Genomic DNA, 20,115 nt, shown 5'->3' with positions numbered 1-20,115 from the left:
GCTACCTTTTTAGTTTGGGGCCGAACCTTGACAGCTCTCTGGGAGTATGTGGTGAGGAAATGGAGGATTCTGTGAAAATGAGACAATCATATCCATAAAACATAATGTCTCTGCTAAGGTACCAGGTTTTGCACCTACCCAAAATTTGCCCTTTCTGACCAGGAAACCCATCACTCTCAATTCAAACATGTATGGAAAGACTCTGGCTTTTCATAGTTTGAGCTATGTTCTCAATTAAATACCAGATTTCAGGCCAAGTTATCTTTAAAAAATGGGGACACAGCTAATGCTAATGATGAAGCCATGGCTGGCAAGCACTCAGACTTGGCTGCTTCAAAACGAAAAGCTTTCCACAACAACAACCATCCCCAGTTCTCTGGGGTTTTTTTAAATACTGAAATGCCAGGACATGACAAAATTATTTTATTATTTTAGTTTTATTTTATTTAAAACAAAAGGAAAACAAGAAATAATGCTTTTCATAGTTTTCAGCATGGACTGTCTGTGGAGGTAATTAGGATTTGGTTATCTTCCTATTCCTAAAAAGAAAAAAAGAAAAAAAAGGACTCCCCTTAATCTAAAATGACCGAAAATAAAACCCGCAACTCTCCCAACCGCAAGCTACAAACACACAAGCAACTTTCAAGGGCTGATGTTTTGAGGCCTCCTCCTGTTCCGCGCCCTTGCCATCAGCAGCCGCCGAGAGATCCCAAAGCGAGAGGAAGAGGAGCCTGCAGGCCGGAGGCTTGCTTGCCCAACCCGGGGAGACCATGCATGCCGGGAAGAGGAGGGCCCGGCTGCTGGGGTGCGTGGCTGTTGCCGTACAAGGAGCTCTAAAAGTTCCGTTTGGCGGTTCATGATGGAAATAATCTGCTCAGTACCCACTCGGTGTTTCTCGCGGTCCTCCTGATCCGCTTTGGCATAATCATCAAGAGCCAAAATGATCTTCTCGGTGGCCAACTGCATCCGCCGGTCGGCAGCTTTTGCCAAATCCAAGGCCAAATCATTCCGGGTCTTCTTATGCCGACTTCTGAGGTTGGCAAGACGCTCGGCAGCAGACAGGCCCGTAGGCCCAGGCAAAGGACTCTGAGGAGGACTCACATGGACATCTGAGAGCCAATGTTTGCATATGGGGTGGGGAAAGGGAAAAAAAGGGAAATTCAAAGATTACACAGGAGTCTGACCCAAAGAAGAGACTATAAAGAAAGCTAGGAAGGCCTAGATTATCTATTTAAACAGTTTTAATCAGTTTTATAGGACAGTGGACCCTCTACATTTGCTGGGGTTAGAGGCACAGGATCCCTGTGAAAGTGGAAAAACAGCAAATAAAAAACCACACTATTTTTAAAAAAAATATGATAAAACACCTCTCTAGGATTCTCTAGGTCCTCCAGGGAAATTTTGCAATCAAAATCTGCCAGAGGTTAACCATGAAATTGTGCTGGAGGATCTGCAAATGCCTACAGAAATGTTCTCTTTAGTAATTTCTACATCCTCCAGCATAACTTTTGGCAGAAGTTGACAATAGAGTCACACTGGATGACCTAGAGATTCCTAGAGAGAAGATATTGATCAAATCTGTGAATAATCAAATCTGCAAAAGTCAAAACTGCAGATGTGGAGGACTGACTGTATTTTTTTTAATAATCTTTATTGAATATTTACAGAATAAAAAAGGGGTACAATTCTCTATACTTTATACATTCCATATTCCATTCTCTTAACCCCCCCCCCTATCCTTTCTTCTATCTATTTTTGAGTGCTGCTTCCGGACTGACTGTATTTTATTGTGGTAGATTTAAATTAAAAACCTTTTGTCAACATTTTTAATTTGTTGTTCTGCAAGCCACCTTGGGCCCCATCCTGGGAGAAAGGTGGCATATAAATACCTGGTTAAGTAGCCCTAAACCCACCTCACGACGACGACAAACAAAATACTGAAAATACTGCTCCTGCAGAACTCCCCCTTGTGTGGCAATCCTCCTTTAAAACAAAGTGCTTTAAAACCTGAGTGCTTTGTTTTGTATACAAGAGAGTTTTATGGATTTGAAAGTGGACTTCCAGCTGCTTCTGGCTTCAGCTTGGTGGGGGGCTGAATACAGCCTAAAGCAAGTTCTGGGGGCGGTGGAATTGGTATCCCAAACTCCTACAGCTTCTCAACCAGCATTCCCTGGAAGCCTAGTATCCTGCAAGAGGACTTTATGGGTTCCATGAAAGATCACCACCAGAAAGGGGGAGATTGTTGTCTGTGCTGCAAATATAATAATTTTTATCCAAGGGCTCCCTGAGACCTCATAATTAAAGACTTCCTCCAGGGCAAAAAGATTGAAAACGGCTACAGAAGGCTTCTGAGAACATCAGTGGGTGGGTCAGGGGCTCACACAAGTTAGCTCAGCCTGCTGAGACATCAACTAGGACAACCGGCAACTGCATACTTGGAATATGGTCTAATTCCATTTTCAAGTCCCAACTAGAGTAGAGTCATTGAATCAATGGATCATATACACCTGTTGGCTCACTCTTCAGTGGGATTAGAAACTAGAGTAAGGCTAGGGCTTGACGGGCTATGCTGGTCCTCAAGGGGATTTTGGAAGGTTGCTCTTCACATCATGTTCTAACATGTCCCCCATCCATTACTAAGCCAAAGAGCCAGTGTTGTTAAAGGCAACTCCGGAGGTCATATGGCCAGCATGACTGCACCAAATACTGTTTGTTACCTTCCCAACAAAGTGGTACCTATTTACTTGCACTTTTACATGCTTTTGAACTGCTAGGTTGGCAGAAGCTGGGGCTAGTGACAGGCGCTCACTCCTTCCCACGGCGCTTGGGCCTTGAACTGCTGACCAAAAGTCCACCGACATACTTTTTTAAAAAAATAGTTGGGCCTTAAAGAGCCTTAAAGGACAAATTTCACTGTTTTTGCAGAGAATTCTGGGCCACTTTAGCCCTAGGCAAGGCCTTTTTTGAAACAGCATTTTGATTCAAAAAAGGCCTTACTACTGTACCTCCTTTACACAAAAAGAATTGTCCTGCATAGCCCCCAGGAGATGCAGGAGACTATTTTGGGCCAAACATTTTTTTCCAGGCTAACCAGATAGATGGATTTTGGATTCCAGTAATGTCAGAAGGGTTAACGGTTCCCCTGGCCTTATCTTCAGTGGGAGGCTTTCTCAAGTTCCACTACCATTGCAAGCTTGCTTGGTGAGGACATGCGAGAGGGCCTTCTTGGTGGCTGCTCCCACCCCTTGGAACTCCCTTCCGCAGGAGGCTAGGCTGGCCCCCTCCTTGCTTTCTTTCCACTGGCAGGCAAAGATGTTTTTATTCAAGCAGGCTTTTCATATACATTCTTTGTTAGAGAGACTTTTATATGGGAGGCTTGTTCTATTTTTTTTTTAACTTTTGTATTTTTTTAATATAATTTATACTATTTGAAAGAGGTAACTTGGTCTTTACACTTTTATTGTTCGATCTTTAACCAACTGCATCAGTGAGCTGCCTTGGGAGAAAGGTAGCATACAAATAAAATATCATTTTAAAAAACTGTGGAAAGTAGACCAAGGTCCAAAACACATTGCAGAAATAATCCTGTCTGATACCGTTTTAACTGCCCTGGCTTAGTGCTAAAGAATTCTGGGAACTGTAGTTTTGTGAGATATTTAGCCTTCTCTGTCAGAGAGTGCTGGTGCCACAATAAAGTACAGTTCCCAGGATTCCCTAACACTGAGGGCAGTTAGCGATCTCAAACTGGATTATTTTTGCAATATGCTTTGGACCCAAGTCTTCAGAACCTCCCTTTAAGCCAATGTACTTATGCAGAAAAGTATTTAGGAAGTATCCAAACAAGTTTTTTCTCCAAAATGACAGTCAAGGGTCGGAATTACCTGCAGTGGAGCTGACGGTGTCAGGGCTGCCAGGGATACTCTGGGTGGCAGGGGACACAGGGTTAGGCACAGGGTCAGCTTCTAAAAACGAAGAGAAATCCTTTCAGTTACAGCATAAAACAAACACACCCCAAACACTGCCTGTGTGCCCCCAGTTCAGAATTTCCCTCCTATTGTCAGGATCATAGGTCCTGTCATGCTTGCTAGCCATATATTTTGTACAGTATATGCTTTGTAATACTGGATGATGGGATGTGCTACACGACTGTTGATGCTGGACTGAGCATTCATGGCGCAGGTGAATGAGGAGATGTGTATGGAAGAAAAATGAGCTGTGAGCTAACACTTGAGCGGAAAGTAACGATAGGTAGTCCTAGACTAATAGGATGTAAGGCCACAAAAAATATTTGAATCATTAGTTTCTAGACTAATGGATGTAAACGCACGAAAAATTTTTGAATTGCTACATGCTTTTAATATACTGTGTAACCAAAAATGCTTCTGTCCTGCCAACACGCTGAACTTCTTGTTGTACTTTGCAACCAAGAATCAAGTGCCTGAAATTGCTCATTTTCCTCTTCCTCTTTCCCTTTCGTGTTGCTTTTCTTAGAAAATAAGCCTGCAAGAAGGGACGATCTAATTTCTGAACTGCTCTAGGAGCTGTTTTTTAGGGTTAAATGCCCAATTAAATAGATATCTTAAACAAATAAATCATAAATAAAACTTTATTGGACCAATTCACATTAACAGCTACCGTTATAAAAAATAAGCTCAGATGTGGGTTTACTAGCCTCATGTCATCAAGACTGCCTGACTCATGCAATGCATCAGAGGAATTTCTGTCATATGCTACAAGGCCAGAGTTGCTAGTCGTGTTGGCTAGATAATTCTGGGAGTTGTGGTCCAAAAAGCAATTTCTCCAAGCTCTGAAGTTACCTCCAGCACCACCCCGCCCCTCCTTGCTGAGGTTCTGAAGACTCGCTAGGAATATTGGCTCCCAAAATAGTGACTATGGGAACAGTGGCTCGCAATATTTTGTCAATACTTTGCTCTGGAGAACCAGGCTATCCACATTCTAGGTATGGGGTTTACCACAACCAGAGAGCAGTTGGCGGTGCTCTCTACAGCAGCTGTGCAGGTAGAGCAGGAGTGAGACATTGTGCAGAGGCCACTTCTTGAACCCCAGACCTCCCCTGCAGGTGGCACTGGCACATCCCAGCACACCAGAAGTAGCAGCACATCACTTCTAGTCATCATCCCCAGCTGGTTTTTGGCTGGGAAAAGTCTTTTGGGAGAACTATGGAGTCAAACAGACTTGCAGCCCTGAGCAACGTGGGACAGACCGCTAGCAAGGAGCAGTTTTTTAATCATTCCTTTTGCAGCCAGGTTTGGTCTGCATTAGCAGCCCTTGGTGCTGCTTCCGGCTGATCCAGGGTCATGTGTCATCTGCACACCATGCCCCCAAAGCAGCCCGAAGCAGGCACTTTTTATCCTGTAGTATTTTTTAATAATAATAATACTGGTTGAGTCTCTATTATTCAAAATGCTTGGGACCAGAAGTGTCTTGGATGTTCGGATTTTTTTAAAATTCTGGAATATCTGCATAAACATGAAATTCGTGGTAGTAGAATTCAAAAGAAATAGCCATGTTAGTCTGGAAAATCAGTAAACAAACGGATCTTGTAGCTGCACCTTTGAGACTAAGTGAAAAAAAGAAGTTGGTAGCATGAGCTTTCGTAGACTTGAGTCTATGAAAGCTCATGCCACCATCTTCTTTCTTTCACTTACTCTCAAAGGTGCTACAAGATCCCTTTGCCTGAAATTCATGTATGTTTCATAGATATCATATACACATACCCTGAAGGTAATTTTATACCTAAAATTTGCAATAATTTTGTCCATGAAACAAAGTTTGCATACACTAAACCATCAGAAAGCAAAAGTGTCTAGCCACCCATGTGGACAATGTTGGGTTTTGGAATATTTTGGATTTTAGAATTCTGGGTAAGAGATACTCAACATGTAATCACCTGAAAATTGACCTGGGAATTATTTTGTAAAAAACAAGGATGGGATTAAGAGGCTTTGGGGTTGCCAGATAGTTTCGGAAGGAAGCCAAACTTTCTCCGCCTGGCTGGGAGGATGCCTATTGCGGGATGAGGCAAGTGTGGCCCCCATAGCTGACCGCTCTCGATTTTCTTTCTCAGGCCAAAAAGGGGGAGCTGTTTTTCTCAAGAGCCTCTGGGCACAATGGTTTGCCTTTTCAATAGGTTACAGGCAGCCCTGTGCTGTTTAACATCAAAGAAACACAGGATTTTCAGAATCACAAATTGTATTCTGGTCATTTCTAATTCTCTTTTTGTCAACTATTTTGTCATTTCTGACAAAAGGAGGGGGCAATTTATACAGCCTCTGGAAGTCCCTACAACTGAAAATTGTCATTTTGGACTTGCCAAAGTGGCTCTCATATTAACTAATGGGAGGACTAATCCTAATAGGGTTTTTATGCCTGCACACAGGAAAGCAGAAGGCAACAAAGGTAGGCTTGGGCCAGATTTGATGAAGACTGCTGGATTCCCATGTTACTCCCCCACCAAAGCCTCCTTCTGCAAACCACTTATGTCACTTTGGAAACTAAAAAAATCACCTAATAATGTTTGTAGACATATACAGTGGTATCCATTGGACGCCCCCCCCCCATGAATACCAAAATCCATGGATGCTCAAGTCCCATTAAATACAATGGATAGTAAAATGGGGTCCCTTATATAAAATGGTAAAATCAAGGTTTCTTTATATATATATTTGAATATTTTCAAGCCATGGATGCTTGAATCCACAGCTAAAAAATCTGTGGATACAGAGGGCCAACTGTGTGTGTAGGATTTAAAAAAAGCCTATTGCAGTTCAGAAAACCCAATGAGGACTGAGCAGAGTCAGTGACCACAGAATACTGACTATTGAGAGGAAAAACCATGAAAACCAGGGGAATTAAAACCAAATACGTTGAAAAAGGATATAGCCAATTGATGGCTGCAACTTGAAACAAGTACCTCCCAGACGCTTCTGGAACGTGTATATTTTTATGATTTCAGATTCCAAAATGTGTACATTTCCCTGGGAAGTGATTAACTATACAGATACGTGTGTGTTGAAACTGACCTTTTGCCACTGGAACTACAAAAATGGGATACCCACCAATGGTCAGCTGAGGGGTGCCTTCTGGTTCCTCAAAGATGTTCTGTGCTTTAGACACAACAGCACCAGAGTCCACTGAATCGACAAGTTCAGTGGAAAACTGTGCAGGGGGATCGCATTGGTCTTGAGTCTGGTGACAATCCTCAGACTCTTTGTGGGGACCTCCCTCCCCTGGAGCATAGGGGAGGGGATTGTCTCCTCCTGGCTCTTCCTGGTACATGAAATTTGGCATCCTCTCAGGAAGTGGTGGTAAAGCTGACTCCATAATACGATCCAGCTCATCGTAGAAGGGACATGTCATAGGCTCTTTCCCAGCCATGTTATTCTCCTTGACTTTCTTGTAGTCCCGCCGCAATGTTTTGGTCTTCGTCCGGCATTCCTGGGGCGTCCGCTCATGCCCCCTCTTGGCCATCTCGTTGGCAATAACTTGGAAAGTGTCCATGTTCCGGTGGCTGGTCAGAAGGACTTGCTGGATCCTTTGCTCCCCCCAAATATCCAGGAGGTCAATCACTTCACCGTGTGACCAGTTGGTACCCCGGCGGCTCATTTTGTGGAAGTTGTGTATGGGCGTGATGGAGCCAACAACTACCAAGAAGAACAGAAGAAGGGTGCATGGAACAGACACCTTATTTTTAAAAGTCCATCTCATGGTAGACTAAACCTGAATTCTCAATTTAAAATGTACATATTTATTTAATTTATTAATAAAGATGAAATAAATGTATTATACATTTAGAAATGAATCTTTATGCATTTACAAAAATGTAAATATGAATAAACATAGATTTATCATAATTGAATTAATTCATAAAAATTATAAAATAAGTTATCCGAAAGCTGGGGCTCAAACAGGTTCATTAAGTGTTTTATTTTTCCCAAAACACATACCAGGAAAATTGTTTCCTCCTTATACAGTAAATTTATATTTTCTTTCTCAAAATTCTTGCAAGGGTAAAAAGCCTCAGTTACACATTTATGTATTCAAACTATATATACTAGTGTCCCTAAAACAGATCATGATATAATAGATTAACCAATTAATATATTAATACACTTAATATGTTAATTCTCGGAGTCTTGGTTGATGAGACTAGGTTCATTATATCACATGGAGGGCTTCCCCCCAATAATTTTAACCACAAAAACATAACATCAAAATACACAAGAACAGGAGCAAAGAGTATTAAATGTTGATTTTCAAAGGCCAAATGGAAAAAAGGGTTTTTTTTACTAATATTAAAATAGTCCCCTCTCAAAAGGGGAAACTTCTTGAAGGGAAAAACAAGACAGGGGTATGTAAAGTGACATCCACAAGCTGCTTGCAGTGCTAGGACTCTCCTCAAAAGCAATGCTCCCTTTCTGAGGGAAGGTGTATTAAAAAAAGAAGGAAACTTCCAGGAAAAGCCATTTTGTAGTACAGTACAATCCTGTAAGTTCCTGGACTTACCATAGAAACAAGAAAGTGCAGATAATAGTCAACTCTAGTGAAACAAATGGCTTCCGGAGGAAGTTGACCATAGCCATGATGGACAACGTAGAGATTTCTTGAGTGAACATACCTCTAGGCTTTCCAGGTCCTCCAGCATGTTCAACTTCTGCCAGAAGCACACCATAGAATTGTGCTGGAGGACCTAGAAAATGCCTACAGAGATCATAGTTTTTCAGGCATGGATAAGTAAAATTGTGGGTACCTGTCCCACAGATACAGGGGTTGTACTATACAACAAGTCATAGGTGGTGTAGGGGTACAGGTGTGTAAATTTTGGGTCCCTATCTTTCGTTCATTTTCATTTTGGGGGAAAAAAGGAAAAACATCCCCTATTTTTGAGGGAGTGAGGCTTGTGGCAGGATCCCTGAGCAATTAAACTGGCCTCCTGAGCCCAGCAAAATTGCCCACTCCTGCTATGGAATCTATAAATACAAGGTAGTCACTTTTAAAAATTTGATTCCCACACCCTTTTAAGGCCTTCATCCCATGTCATGCGATGGATTCACTGCTTGTAACCACCTGGTGGCACCCCTGTGGCTAGGCCACTCCTGGCACATTCTTTGGAAAGAGCCATTACTGGAACAATGAAGAGGGCTATAGAATCATAGAAACTGAAGGAACTACAAGGACCATCCAGTCCAACCTCCTGCCGGGCAGAAATACACAACCAAAACACTCACGTCAGATGGCCATCCAGCCTCTGTTTAAAAACGTCCAAAGGAGGAGACTCCATTACTCTCCGAGGCAGCCTGTTCCATTGTCGAAATGCTTCTATCATCAGGAAGGTCTTTCTAATGTTTAAGTGGAATCTCTTTTCCTGTAGCTTGAACCCATTGCTCTGTGTCCTAGTCTCTGGAGCAGCAGAAAACAAGCCGACTCCATCCTCTGAAGGGATTTGACATCTCTTCAAACATTTAAACATGGCTATCATGTAACCTTCTCTTCTCCAGGCTAAACATACCCACAAAATCACCCAAGTTTGCAACTAGAGTTTAAAAATGGATAATTAGACCAAGAACAGAAAACACTGTGACCTTCCAGCTATTGTTGGATTGTGCTTCCTGCCAGTCGTACCCAACAATATGGTGTATGTAAGAGATCATGGGAACCTCGGTTCAACAACATCCAAAACCCACACAGATTCCCCATACATTAAAAGAGCCGAAGAGCTTGGAAAAGCTACTTTTTGGAATATAAGTGCCACAATCCCCCAGCTAACCAGCACTGCTATTGGCCATGCTGGCTTGTGGGTTTTGAAAACTGTAGTCTGAAAAATATAAACTTTTCCATGCTATAGACCAGGAATGATAATGATGAATGAGGTATTTGGGATGTGGATGGTGTATGGGGTGCATAACTCAGTGCTTTTTCCACACTCAAGTAAAATATACATTTTGCTACCAGTATCTTGGGACAGAAGGAACCCATAGGCTCCACTGGTAGGTAACATTTACTCCTCAGGCCATGTGTGACTCTGCAAGCCCCTTTTTATGCCTCCAAGAACTCCTCCCCCAAATGTTAAAAGATTAACATCACAATTTTTCTACTAAATGCAAGACTTTAAATGGTAAAAAGAAACCAGAGGCATACATTCAATGGGATAGTCTGTATCACAGTCAATTATCATATTCAATAGTCAATATCATGACTAATATTGTATTAATTAAAATCAACGAATGTACTGCATATACTCATGTATAAGTCTAGATATTTTAGTAAAAATAATTGGCCCAAAAAACCCAGAGTCAATTTATCGACAGGCCAATGTAAGTACAGTCGGCCCTTCTTATACACAGATTTTTTATACACGGATTTAAGCATACACGGTTTGAAAATGTTCCAAAAAAGTATAAATTTACCTTGATGTTCCATTTTTTATTAGGGACACCATTTTGCTATGTCATTATATTTAATGGGACTTGAGCATACACGGATTTTGTTATACACGGGGGATCTTGGAACCAAACCCCAGCGTATAACAAGGATCCACTGTATTGTACTTTAAGTCTTATATATAAAAAAGAAACCATGCTCTGGTGAAAGGCAAGAATATACTTGGCAGATACCCCTCTATTCTCTCATCCATCCAACCTTTAGTATGAGCGCAAACAGTTATGCCTGCTGGAATTTTGTAAGTTCTTTGGCATCGTTTTCCTTTGCTTCATCTGTTAGATGTTTTGTTATGTACCCCTAAATTTTATCCTCAGTTTAACCACAGGTCTTATCAAAATCCATAATTTTGGCCTCAAAAACCTGTCCTCGACTTATACATGAAGTTGACTTATATTTTAATATGTTTTGAGTATATCAGGATATGTGTTTAACCTGTGTTCTTACCTTCTTTTATTCTGCGTCCCCTTTTTATATGTGTTGGTCTATGACCATAATAAAGATTCTATTCTATAACTGAGTATATACAGTACATTTGAGGCTCAATGATTAATCAAGGCTCAGTTATGGTTTTGTTCGTAATGCCTGGATAGAGTTTTATTTCTTAATAATGACATTTCAATATAAATAAAATATAAATGAAAAAGTAGTCTATTTTCATCTCACCTCCCTCCAACAAAGAATCAACTAAGCTCCATCCTTCCCGCTGGGTGGTGACCACTTCAGCACACTCCCAACTTGAAAAGTGGCCCTGATTCCCCATGGAAGTTCCCCATCCTGCTGCCTTACCAAGTGAACTGGCCTCCCTCTCCAGCCCTGCCTGGGCCTCCCTGAGGAGCTGCTGCTGCCGCCTGTCCAGTAGGGCATGCTCTGCCTCAGGAGACTGGACGTCCATATCTTCAAACAGAACTGGCACCTGGGGAGAGTGAAAAAGGACTGCTTTATGGGAGCAAGGTATATTTTCTTGATTGTAGAATCTCAGAATCATAAAGTTGGGAGAGACCCCCAAGGGTCATCTAGTCCAACCCCATTCTGCCATGCTGGAATACACAATTAAAACACTCCCAATAGATGGCCATCCAGCCTCTCTTTAAAGATCTCCAAAGAAGGAGACTCCACCACTCTCTGAAGGAGTGTCTCCCACAGTTGAACAGCTCTTACTGTCAGAAAGTTCTTTCTAATGTTGACGTGGAATCTCTCTTCTTGTAATTTGAAGTCATTGCTTCATGTCCTATTTAATGGAGCAGCAGAAAACAAGCTTGCTCCTTCCTCAATATGACACCACTTCAAATATTTAAACAAGGCTATCATGTCATTTCTCTTCCCCATCTCCCTAAGTTGCTCCTCATAAGACATATGCTGGTCATTTGCCGTAATAAATGAAATAAATTCTTAACTTCATAGGGCATGGTTTCCAGATTAGAACTTGCATATCATACCACACTATAGCACTTTATATTTCTATACTGCTTCATAGTGAGCTCAGCACTAATCTGTAAACCATTTGCTCCCAACAAGCTGGGTACTCATTTTACTGACCTACGAAAGGATGGAAGGCTGAGTCAACCTTGGAGCCCTGGGATCGAACTCACCATTGTGGCTGCAGTACTGGCATTTAATCACTGCATCACCATGATGCCATCATGTTTGCTGGAAGCTACCAGCCGGATCTGGCTCTTGGATCAAATAGATTTCTGGCAAAGTATTTCCGTGGCCAGGGTCACTTCAGAGGTTTTTGGAAACTCAGGACACCACTACATAGAATAGTCAAATTGCCCCGCTTGTTGAGGGATTGTATGCAGGATCCAGCTACTGCAGGGACAGAGACCTTAAGACCTTGAGTCCAGCCATCTGGGGCTCCTCTAAAAGTCACATCCACTTCCCCAGATTCTACCCCATTCTTCAAATTCAAAAAGCCTTTCCCAAGGCTTAGTTATTTGCAATAAGAGGATGGGGAATTGTGCCATTTTTCAATCACTATTTGACACCAATAGACCTAGTCAGTGTAGTCAAGAATAAGAATTGTTGGGAAGTGCAGTCCAGCAACACCTAGAGGGCCATATGATTTTCACTCCTGCTGTATGAGCTTTAAGCTAAAATACGACAGCATTTTTAAATCCCATCCTTTTTCCTTTGACTCAGACCATTATTGGAATAGAGCACCCTGCTCTACCCAGATGGCTCTGAAACTGAATGAATCCCACAGGTACCCTTCATCTAAAGCAGCTCTGACAGATGGTCACCAGCATTCATTAATTCCTAAAAATACAGTTGGCCCTCCATATCCACGGATTCTTTGTCCACAGATTCAAGCACCCACAGCTTGAAAATATTTGAAAAATATATAAATTCCAAAAAGCAAACCTTTATTTTCCTATTTTATATGTGATACGTTATTTTACTATGCCATTCTACTTAATGGGACTTAAGCATCCATAGATTTTGGTATCCACGGGGGACCTAGAACCAAACCCCAGTAGATACCAAAAAACCCTGTATTGCTGGCCACAGGCCACCCACTTTCCCACCAGTATCCCAGTTTTCACCTGCTGCTCCCGTCTCTTGACTTCTTGTTGCCTCAGCATGAATTCGTCCGGCTGCTGGGGATTCCCCCATCCCAAAAGCGGAGACTGGACCAGCTTCAGGTGGTCCCAGCATTGGGGCAGCTCCTCATCGGGCTCCTGCTTCTTCTGCTCCGACCCCATCCATCCTAAAATGTTTGTCAGTTTCCCAGGTTGGATGATGGGAGTCCCTTTCAGTCTTCCGCCTTGTTTGTTGCCCTCGTCCATTTTTATTTGCAATGGCAAACCTTGCTCCTGCGCATTTTGGAACTGGAGGACCTCTTTGGGGGCTGTTGCTCGCTCGGCGGCCATTTTATCACTTCCAGCCCAGAGTAGCCTTGTAACAAAGTTGGCCTACCTTCTTACTGTCTGTGGGCCTCTCTCTTTTGCCTCGTGCATGTGGGAAGTATCAGGCCTGAGACCTGAACTACAAGGGTTGTTCCAGTGATGCAATAAATTATTCCAGGTTATTTGAACAATGAGGTATTGGTATTTGGAGAAAGGTATGCTCCTGTTAGAAAGGAAGATAGATAAAAGGCACTGTACTAAGGTTGTACCAAGAGAGTTATTTTACTTATCTGATGTACAGATTGAGTTTCCCTTATCTGAAATGCTTGGGATCAGAAGTGTTTGGGATTTCTGAATTTTTTGGATTGTGGCATATTTGAGCTATCCTGGAGATGAGACCAAAGTCTAAACATGAAATTCATTTATGTTTCATATACACCTTATACAAATAGCCTGAAGGTAATTTTATACGTAGTATTTTAAATAATTTTGTGCAAGAAACAGAGTTTGCATCTACTGGCCCATCAGAAAAGCAAAGGTGCCACCATCTCAGCCACTCAGGTGGACAGTTTTGGATTCTGGAACATTTCACAATTCTGGATAAGGGAAGCTAAACCTGTACATGCCTTTTCGCCACAACTGCAACTCCTCCATTCAAGTCCTATCATATTAAAACAATGTTAAGCCAGTTATAATACTAATACACTATTGAATCAAAGGGGGTTGTCTGCACAAACCAAAAAGCCTGTGTCCCCCCCCCCCCACCAGTTTCTAGTCGTCTAGTTCAGACAACACAGGTCAAAACTCTGGGGGCACGATTTGGCCCGATCCTAGTGGACTGGACCAATGGATCAGGCCCAGCCCTGAGTCAATTTGACCTCTGGTTTACCACAGAGTTTCTTGGAAATTCAACAGCAACCCCTAGCTGTTTACATGCCCCCCCATACTTCTTACCTTGCCACGCCATTGCTGGTACTCAGAACCCCTCCATTACTACATCTGACACAGAAATGCCCCCTCCCCCCGCTGGCCATGTGCTCCGTTTTGACATCAGACATGGCTTCTCAGGGGGCTTCTCATTACCAGCAATGGTGCAGCGAGGTAAGGAGGTCCCAGGTTGGCACGGGGGCGGCCATGTAAACACCCGCCTGTCCCCAGGGACCAATGCAGGTGAGCACTGGGGCCAGAATAACGTGGTCTCAGACCGTGTTATCCAGGCCCATCTGCTCAACCCCAAAGGTGATGTAAAAGCACATTGTTTTAAAAAGCGGAACATCAACTTGTTATAAGCTCCTTTCTTGGCGACCAAGTACAAAAGGGAGACAGGAATAAAAGTGCTCTATCTGTCGGTGGAAGTTCAACAGGGACAGAGGCCAGCCTAATCTCCCTTCGCAGTGAGTACCTCAAGAGCAGCCAACAAGAAGATCCTCTTTGTGTCCCTATCGAATGTGGTTGTGAGGATGGCAGCAGAAGGACCCTTTCAGACCATTTCAAAGCCCATTTTAACTGTCACAGGAACTCCATGGAATCCTGGAATTGGCGGTTGAGGAAGGGCTGTTGAACTTCTCAGCCAGGGAGCTCTAGTGGCTCCCCAGACTACAAGTCCCTGAATTACTCAGGTCAAGGATGCAGTGTGAAATGGCCTCAAGGGAAGGGTTTTCTTCAGAAACCTCAAAGCCCAGGAGGGCTCATGTGGGAGAATACAATCCTTTGGTAACCAAATTTAGAACACTTACAATAGCAAGGATTTCCTGTGCTTAAGATTTCTCATATGCTTCTAGGGGGGAAAGAAATAAGTAACCACAGTACAGTAGATCCTTGGTTTCTGCTGGGGTTTGGTTCAGAATCCCCCGTTGATACCAAAATCCATTAATGCTCAAATCCCATTAAATACAATGGCACAGTAAAATGGTGTTCCATATATATAAAGAATGGCAAAAAAAATAATCAAGGTTTGCTTTTTGGAATTTATACATTTTTAAAGTATTTTCAAGCCATGGATGGTTGAATCTGTGGATAAAGAATTCGTGGATACAGAGGACTGACTGTACCAGCTTCTGCTGAAGAACCCAGGATGCAACATCTCTCCAGAACTTCAGGCAAGACTCTTTCGTAGCCTTGCCTAGAGATCCCTAATAGTCTTCAAGTAATAGCCAGGTAGCAGAGACAATTGTAAAATTGGCTGATAGGCCCATTGAGCTTAATTCTGGCCACTCTGATTTGGTGAAATCCCTGGTTTAAAATTTCCACAGAGCTTAATCCCTGTTAAAGTACAGTGGGCTCTTGATATCTACTGAGGTTTGGTTCCAGGACCACCCCCCTCCTCCCATGGACACCAACATCTGTAAATGCTCAAGTCCTATTAAATAAAATGGCATAGTAAAAAATGGCAAAACCAAGGTTTGCTTTTAGTAATTTATATAGTGTATTTCTAAAACATTTCCAAGCCGTGGATGCTTGAATCTGTGGATATGAAGGGCCAACTGTATCTAATAAGCAGAGCTAAGAAATTTCTACCTCTCCAGGAACTTTAAATCAGGGATTAAAGCAGAGCTTGGAACCAGAGTGGTGCAGTGGACTGAGTGTTGGATTTACTCACTGTTGGTATCTTCATCTCCAGAAAACATGGGGGTAGTGATGCTGGCTGCGCAGAAAAACACAACAAAATCCAAACTACATATTTTGGTGAGACCTTTATTAGGCCAACCAAAAGGTGCAAAATACCTTACTCTAGCATTCAAAGATCGCTGGGTTCTTCATTAGGGAAGGATGTTAAAATGGCAAAGGAGAAATTATTCAGAAAACCCATTCCCTACCCTTCAGCCACTGTATGATCAGGGGAAGGCAGAATAGCCTCCAGATCAAAAAGTCCTGGTGCTTCACTCTGCTCCACTCCACCACTGCTCCTAGTCCAACGCATGGGTTGCCACATTGGGAAGTGCTGTTTTATCAAAGCAGAATGACAGGGATGCCATAAAGTCAAACTAGAAGGCTCATCTCCTTGCGAGGTAACTGTGCTGGCACTAGCAGTTTCAACGTAAAGATAAAACTAATACTCATATTTAAAATATTTCTGTTCCTGTCAGTTTCTAATGATAGACACATTTTTGTAGTGTTGGGCAGATAAAATCCATTTATTGCAGACTAGCCAACCAGTATCGTTGCATGTGCAGTCTTCCTTACCCACAGATTTTGCATCCACAGATTCCACCATCCACAGCTTGAAAATGTTTTTTAAAAAACTCCAAAAAAAGCAATTCTTGATTTTGCCATTTTATAGAAGGGACACTATTTCACTATGCCATTGTATATAATGGGACTTGAGCATCCATGGATTCTGGTATCCATGGAAATCCTGGAACCAAACCCTAGCGGATACAAAGGGCACTGTACACCCAAAAGACAGAGGGGAAGAAACCCACAGGCGAAAGCAATGATTTAAAAAAGAAAGTAGATATTGGAGCATGGAAATATATAATCTCCACAAAGGTAGTCTTGCTAGAAGATGTGGACAGGTGGAAACAGCTGAACCCAGAGCTTTAAAAACTCACTTGGTTGCACTGAAACTCCCCAACGTTCCTCACCAACATGGCCCAAGCGAGGGAGTGGGAAGAGAAGTGATAGATTTATCATATTAAACAAGGCATTTGCAGGTATGCCCCAGTTAACAAAAGAGATGTGTCCTGGAGCATTATTACTGCTTTAACAAAAATAAATAAATAAATAAAAATGGTACCAGAAGCAGAAAAACATAGAAAGAACAGGAATAGTTTCCTACACCATAAAAAAGATGAGCAATTCAACACATTTCAGCAAACTTGTAATCCAAAACCAGCTATATGGTCCATGTGAAACAAAACAGGTAAGTCCTGCACAGGTAAACAAAAGCATGTTGAATTTTCTAAAAGCCACCTGAATTCTCCTTCCAAAGTTTGTCCTCTCCACCTACCTCCATTTTTCTTATAATTTCCATTTTAGTGGCCAAAGTTATAGAACCATGCTTTTTTTTTTTTAGTATGCTGGGGGTAACAGGTGAGGCAGGCTCCCCTCTTTCCTCTCTGTTTTGGTGTTCATGCATGCTTTGTAAATGAGAATGAAGGCAGATGCTTTTTACTCTTAGCCTGTTTTAAGTAGACACAACTGGCTACAGTAGATTTTACAATACTCAACAGGAGTAGAATCCTGCTCTTTCCAAGCTTTGATTGCCCTGTTCCAAAATACATCCAAAACTCTTCGAAAATACATTATGATTTCCCCCCTATCTACCTCTACTTTTCCTATACTTTCCATTCAGTTAAAGCAGAATACATCCAATTTCCGCCCCAAAATACATCTGGGGTGATATTTCCCTCCATCTACCCCCACTTTTCTTATACTTTCCATTCAAAGTTAAAACCATGCTCTTTCCCAGTTCAAGCTTCTATTCTTTACTATTGACATGCTGCTGCAACCTGACACCAGATGCTTATGTTTCTTAATCCCTCCTTCACCATCCTCCAAATGCAGATGCTGCTAAAAAAAAAATTAAAGAGAGGGAAAGGGAGGGGGGATTCTGCATGAGCATAAAAAGACATTGTAAAAAGGAAAGGAGCTTCTTTGTCAGAGACTTGAACAAGGTGGGAAAGCCACATCTTTGATACCACACAGGCTCTCAGAGCGACTTACAAATTGTTAATTTCACATAGGAACAGAACCAAAGGTGAATCTACACTGTAGAAATAATGTACTTTGATACCACTTTAACTCCATTGGCTCCATCCTACAGAATCCTGGGATCTATAGTTATGTGAAATACCAGCACTCTTTGGCAGAGAAGGACAAAGATCTTGCAAAACTACCAATCCCAGAACATCAAATGGAGCTACAGCACTTAAAGGTGATGTCAAACTGCATTACTTCAATAGTGTTGATGCACTCAAAGAGATTTATTAAACATATGAGATGGGGTGGTACATATTTCAAATTACACATCCCTACAATACCCAATAATATCCCCCACAAAAACCAAATTCATATTTAGAGACTGAATTAATAACCACCTCTAAAATATCCAGTAATGTACCCTACAAAAACCAATTCAGCCTCAGAGACCGCATGAACAACCACCCCAATATACACCCCAAGAAAACCAAATTCAGACTCTGAGACTGAATGAACAACCATATCTAGAATACCCAATGTAATACAGTATACTCTACAAAGCCCAGATTCAGTCTCAGAGACTGAATGAACAACCATCCCTAGAATTCGTAATATTCCCTACAAAAACCAAATTCAGCTTCAGAGACTGAATGAACAACCACCCACAGAATACCCCATAATATACCCCCACAAAAACCAAATTTAGCCTTGGAGGCTGAATAAACAACCCATCCCTAGAATACCCAATAATATACCCCACAAAAACCAAATTCAACCTCCAAGAGTTAGTATGCAACCATCCCTAGAATACCCAATATAATATCCCCTACATAAAAAAACCCAAATTCAGCCCCAGAGACTGAATGAATCCTGCCTAGAACAGAAAACCATCCCTATGGGGAGGGCTCTTGTAGCACCTTTGAGACTTTGGTAGCATGAGGTCTCATAGACAAAGAATCACAGTGAACATCTTTAAAATCCTCCTAGAAAACAGCAAAGGGGGGAAAGGGAAGAAAACAGGCAGATCTCTGCCCTAGAACTGGTGAATGGTGAGTTTTAGGGAAAGGGGTTTGGAGTCACTGAGACCAGTTGCCCTAAAAGAAATCCCTCCTTTTCTCTCATCCTTTGCAATCCCATCACCCTCCATTGGCTTTCTCCCTTTTGGCTGCATCCACACTGCATAAATAATCCAGTTTGGCACCCCTTTAATTTCTATGGCTTCATGCTATGGAGTGTTGGGTTCCCAGCAATTTGTTGTACACTTTCCAGGATTCCATAGCATAGCTCCATAGCAATTAAAGAGGTGCCAAAGTGGGCTTATTTCTGCAGTGCGGATGGGAGGTTTGCCAGAGCCCTTGCTGTGTCAAATAAGTCAAGATCTCACCTATATTTCTCCTGCAAAGTGAATGGAGAGGATTGATGGCTCCTTCTCAGAGGATGGGAGCTGCTTGCAAAATTATATTTTTTTAAAAAGGGATCACTTCCTCCAACCTTCAGCCGGAAGAGTTTCTTTGCTCTCTCTAGGCAAACCTCACTCTGTAGATTTAACCCTATACAGCCCCTATAGAAAGTATAAGGGGGAGGATCAATATTTGTCCAAAGGCAAAAAGAGCTTTCCCTCCTGGTGCAAAACCTGCATCTGAGGAAGTAGCCTCAAGTCCAGCAAAACTCAATCCTACCAGCTTTTTTACTTTCATTTAAGCTGCATCTGCACTGCAGAAATAATGCAGTTTGAAACTGCTTTTAGACTGCCATGAATCCATCCTATGGGATCTGTAGTTTGTTGTGGCCTCAGAGCTCTCTGACAGAGAAGGCTCAGTGTCACACAAAACTACAAATCCCAGAAATGTTTGATTATTATTATTATCATCATTAGCTTACATTTTGTAAACCCCTTAGGGAGTGCCTAAGCCTAAATGGGACTGAGTTAGTTTGACACCCTTTAACCGCCCTGGCGCAGTGCTAGGGAATTATTGTGGGAACTGTAGTTTTGTGAGACAATTTAACCTCTGTCAAGAAGAGCTCTGGTGCCACAATAAACTACAATTCCCAGGATATTCCCTAGCACAGAACCAGGGCAGTTAAAGCAGTCTCAAACCGGATTATTTCTGCAATGTGGACGCAGCCTTAGGGCCCAAATAGACAGGCTCAAATAAAACTGCTTCCA

At 42.1% G+C, this 20,115-nt stretch overlaps 1 protein-coding gene across 3 annotated transcripts; it reads right to left on the bottom strand.

The window, feature by feature from the left end:
* Positions 1-423: 423 nt before the first annotated feature.
* Positions 424-19,567, bottom strand: LOC121921940. Of its 3 annotated transcripts, none has more exons than XM_042450703.1 (6): positions 19,333-19,567; positions 13,005-13,530; positions 11,248-11,374; positions 7,080-7,664; positions 3,882-3,962; positions 424-1,109 (listed from the first exon to the last, which is right to left on the bottom strand). In XM_042450703.1, exons 2-6 carry the CDS (start codon positions 13,329-13,331, stop codon positions 643-645), a joined length of 1,587 nt encoding a protein of 528 aa, XP_042306637.1. In that variant the 5' UTR covers positions 13,332-13,530; positions 19,333-19,567; the 3' UTR covers positions 424-642. The 3 variants fall into 3 exon arrangements, with proteins under 3 accessions (XP_042306637.1, XP_042306638.1, XP_042306639.1); XM_042450704.1 differs by lacking the exon at positions 19,333-19,567 and adding an exon at positions 14,710-14,908; XM_042450705.1 differs by lacking the exon at positions 19,333-19,567 and adding an exon at positions 14,262-14,282.
* Between the last annotated feature and the right edge of the window lie 548 nt (positions 19,568-20,115).

The sequence above is a fragment of the Sceloporus undulatus genome, chromosome 2 (genome assembly GCF_019175285.1).
Source record: "Sceloporus undulatus isolate JIND9_A2432 ecotype Alabama chromosome 2, SceUnd_v1.1, whole genome shotgun sequence".
In the NCBI taxonomy this organism is placed as follows: domain Eukaryota; kingdom Metazoa; phylum Chordata; class Lepidosauria; order Squamata; family Phrynosomatidae; genus Sceloporus; species Sceloporus undulatus.
Note: the sequence above shows the minus strand (reverse complement) of the source record. Positions and strands in the feature narration are given on the sequence as shown.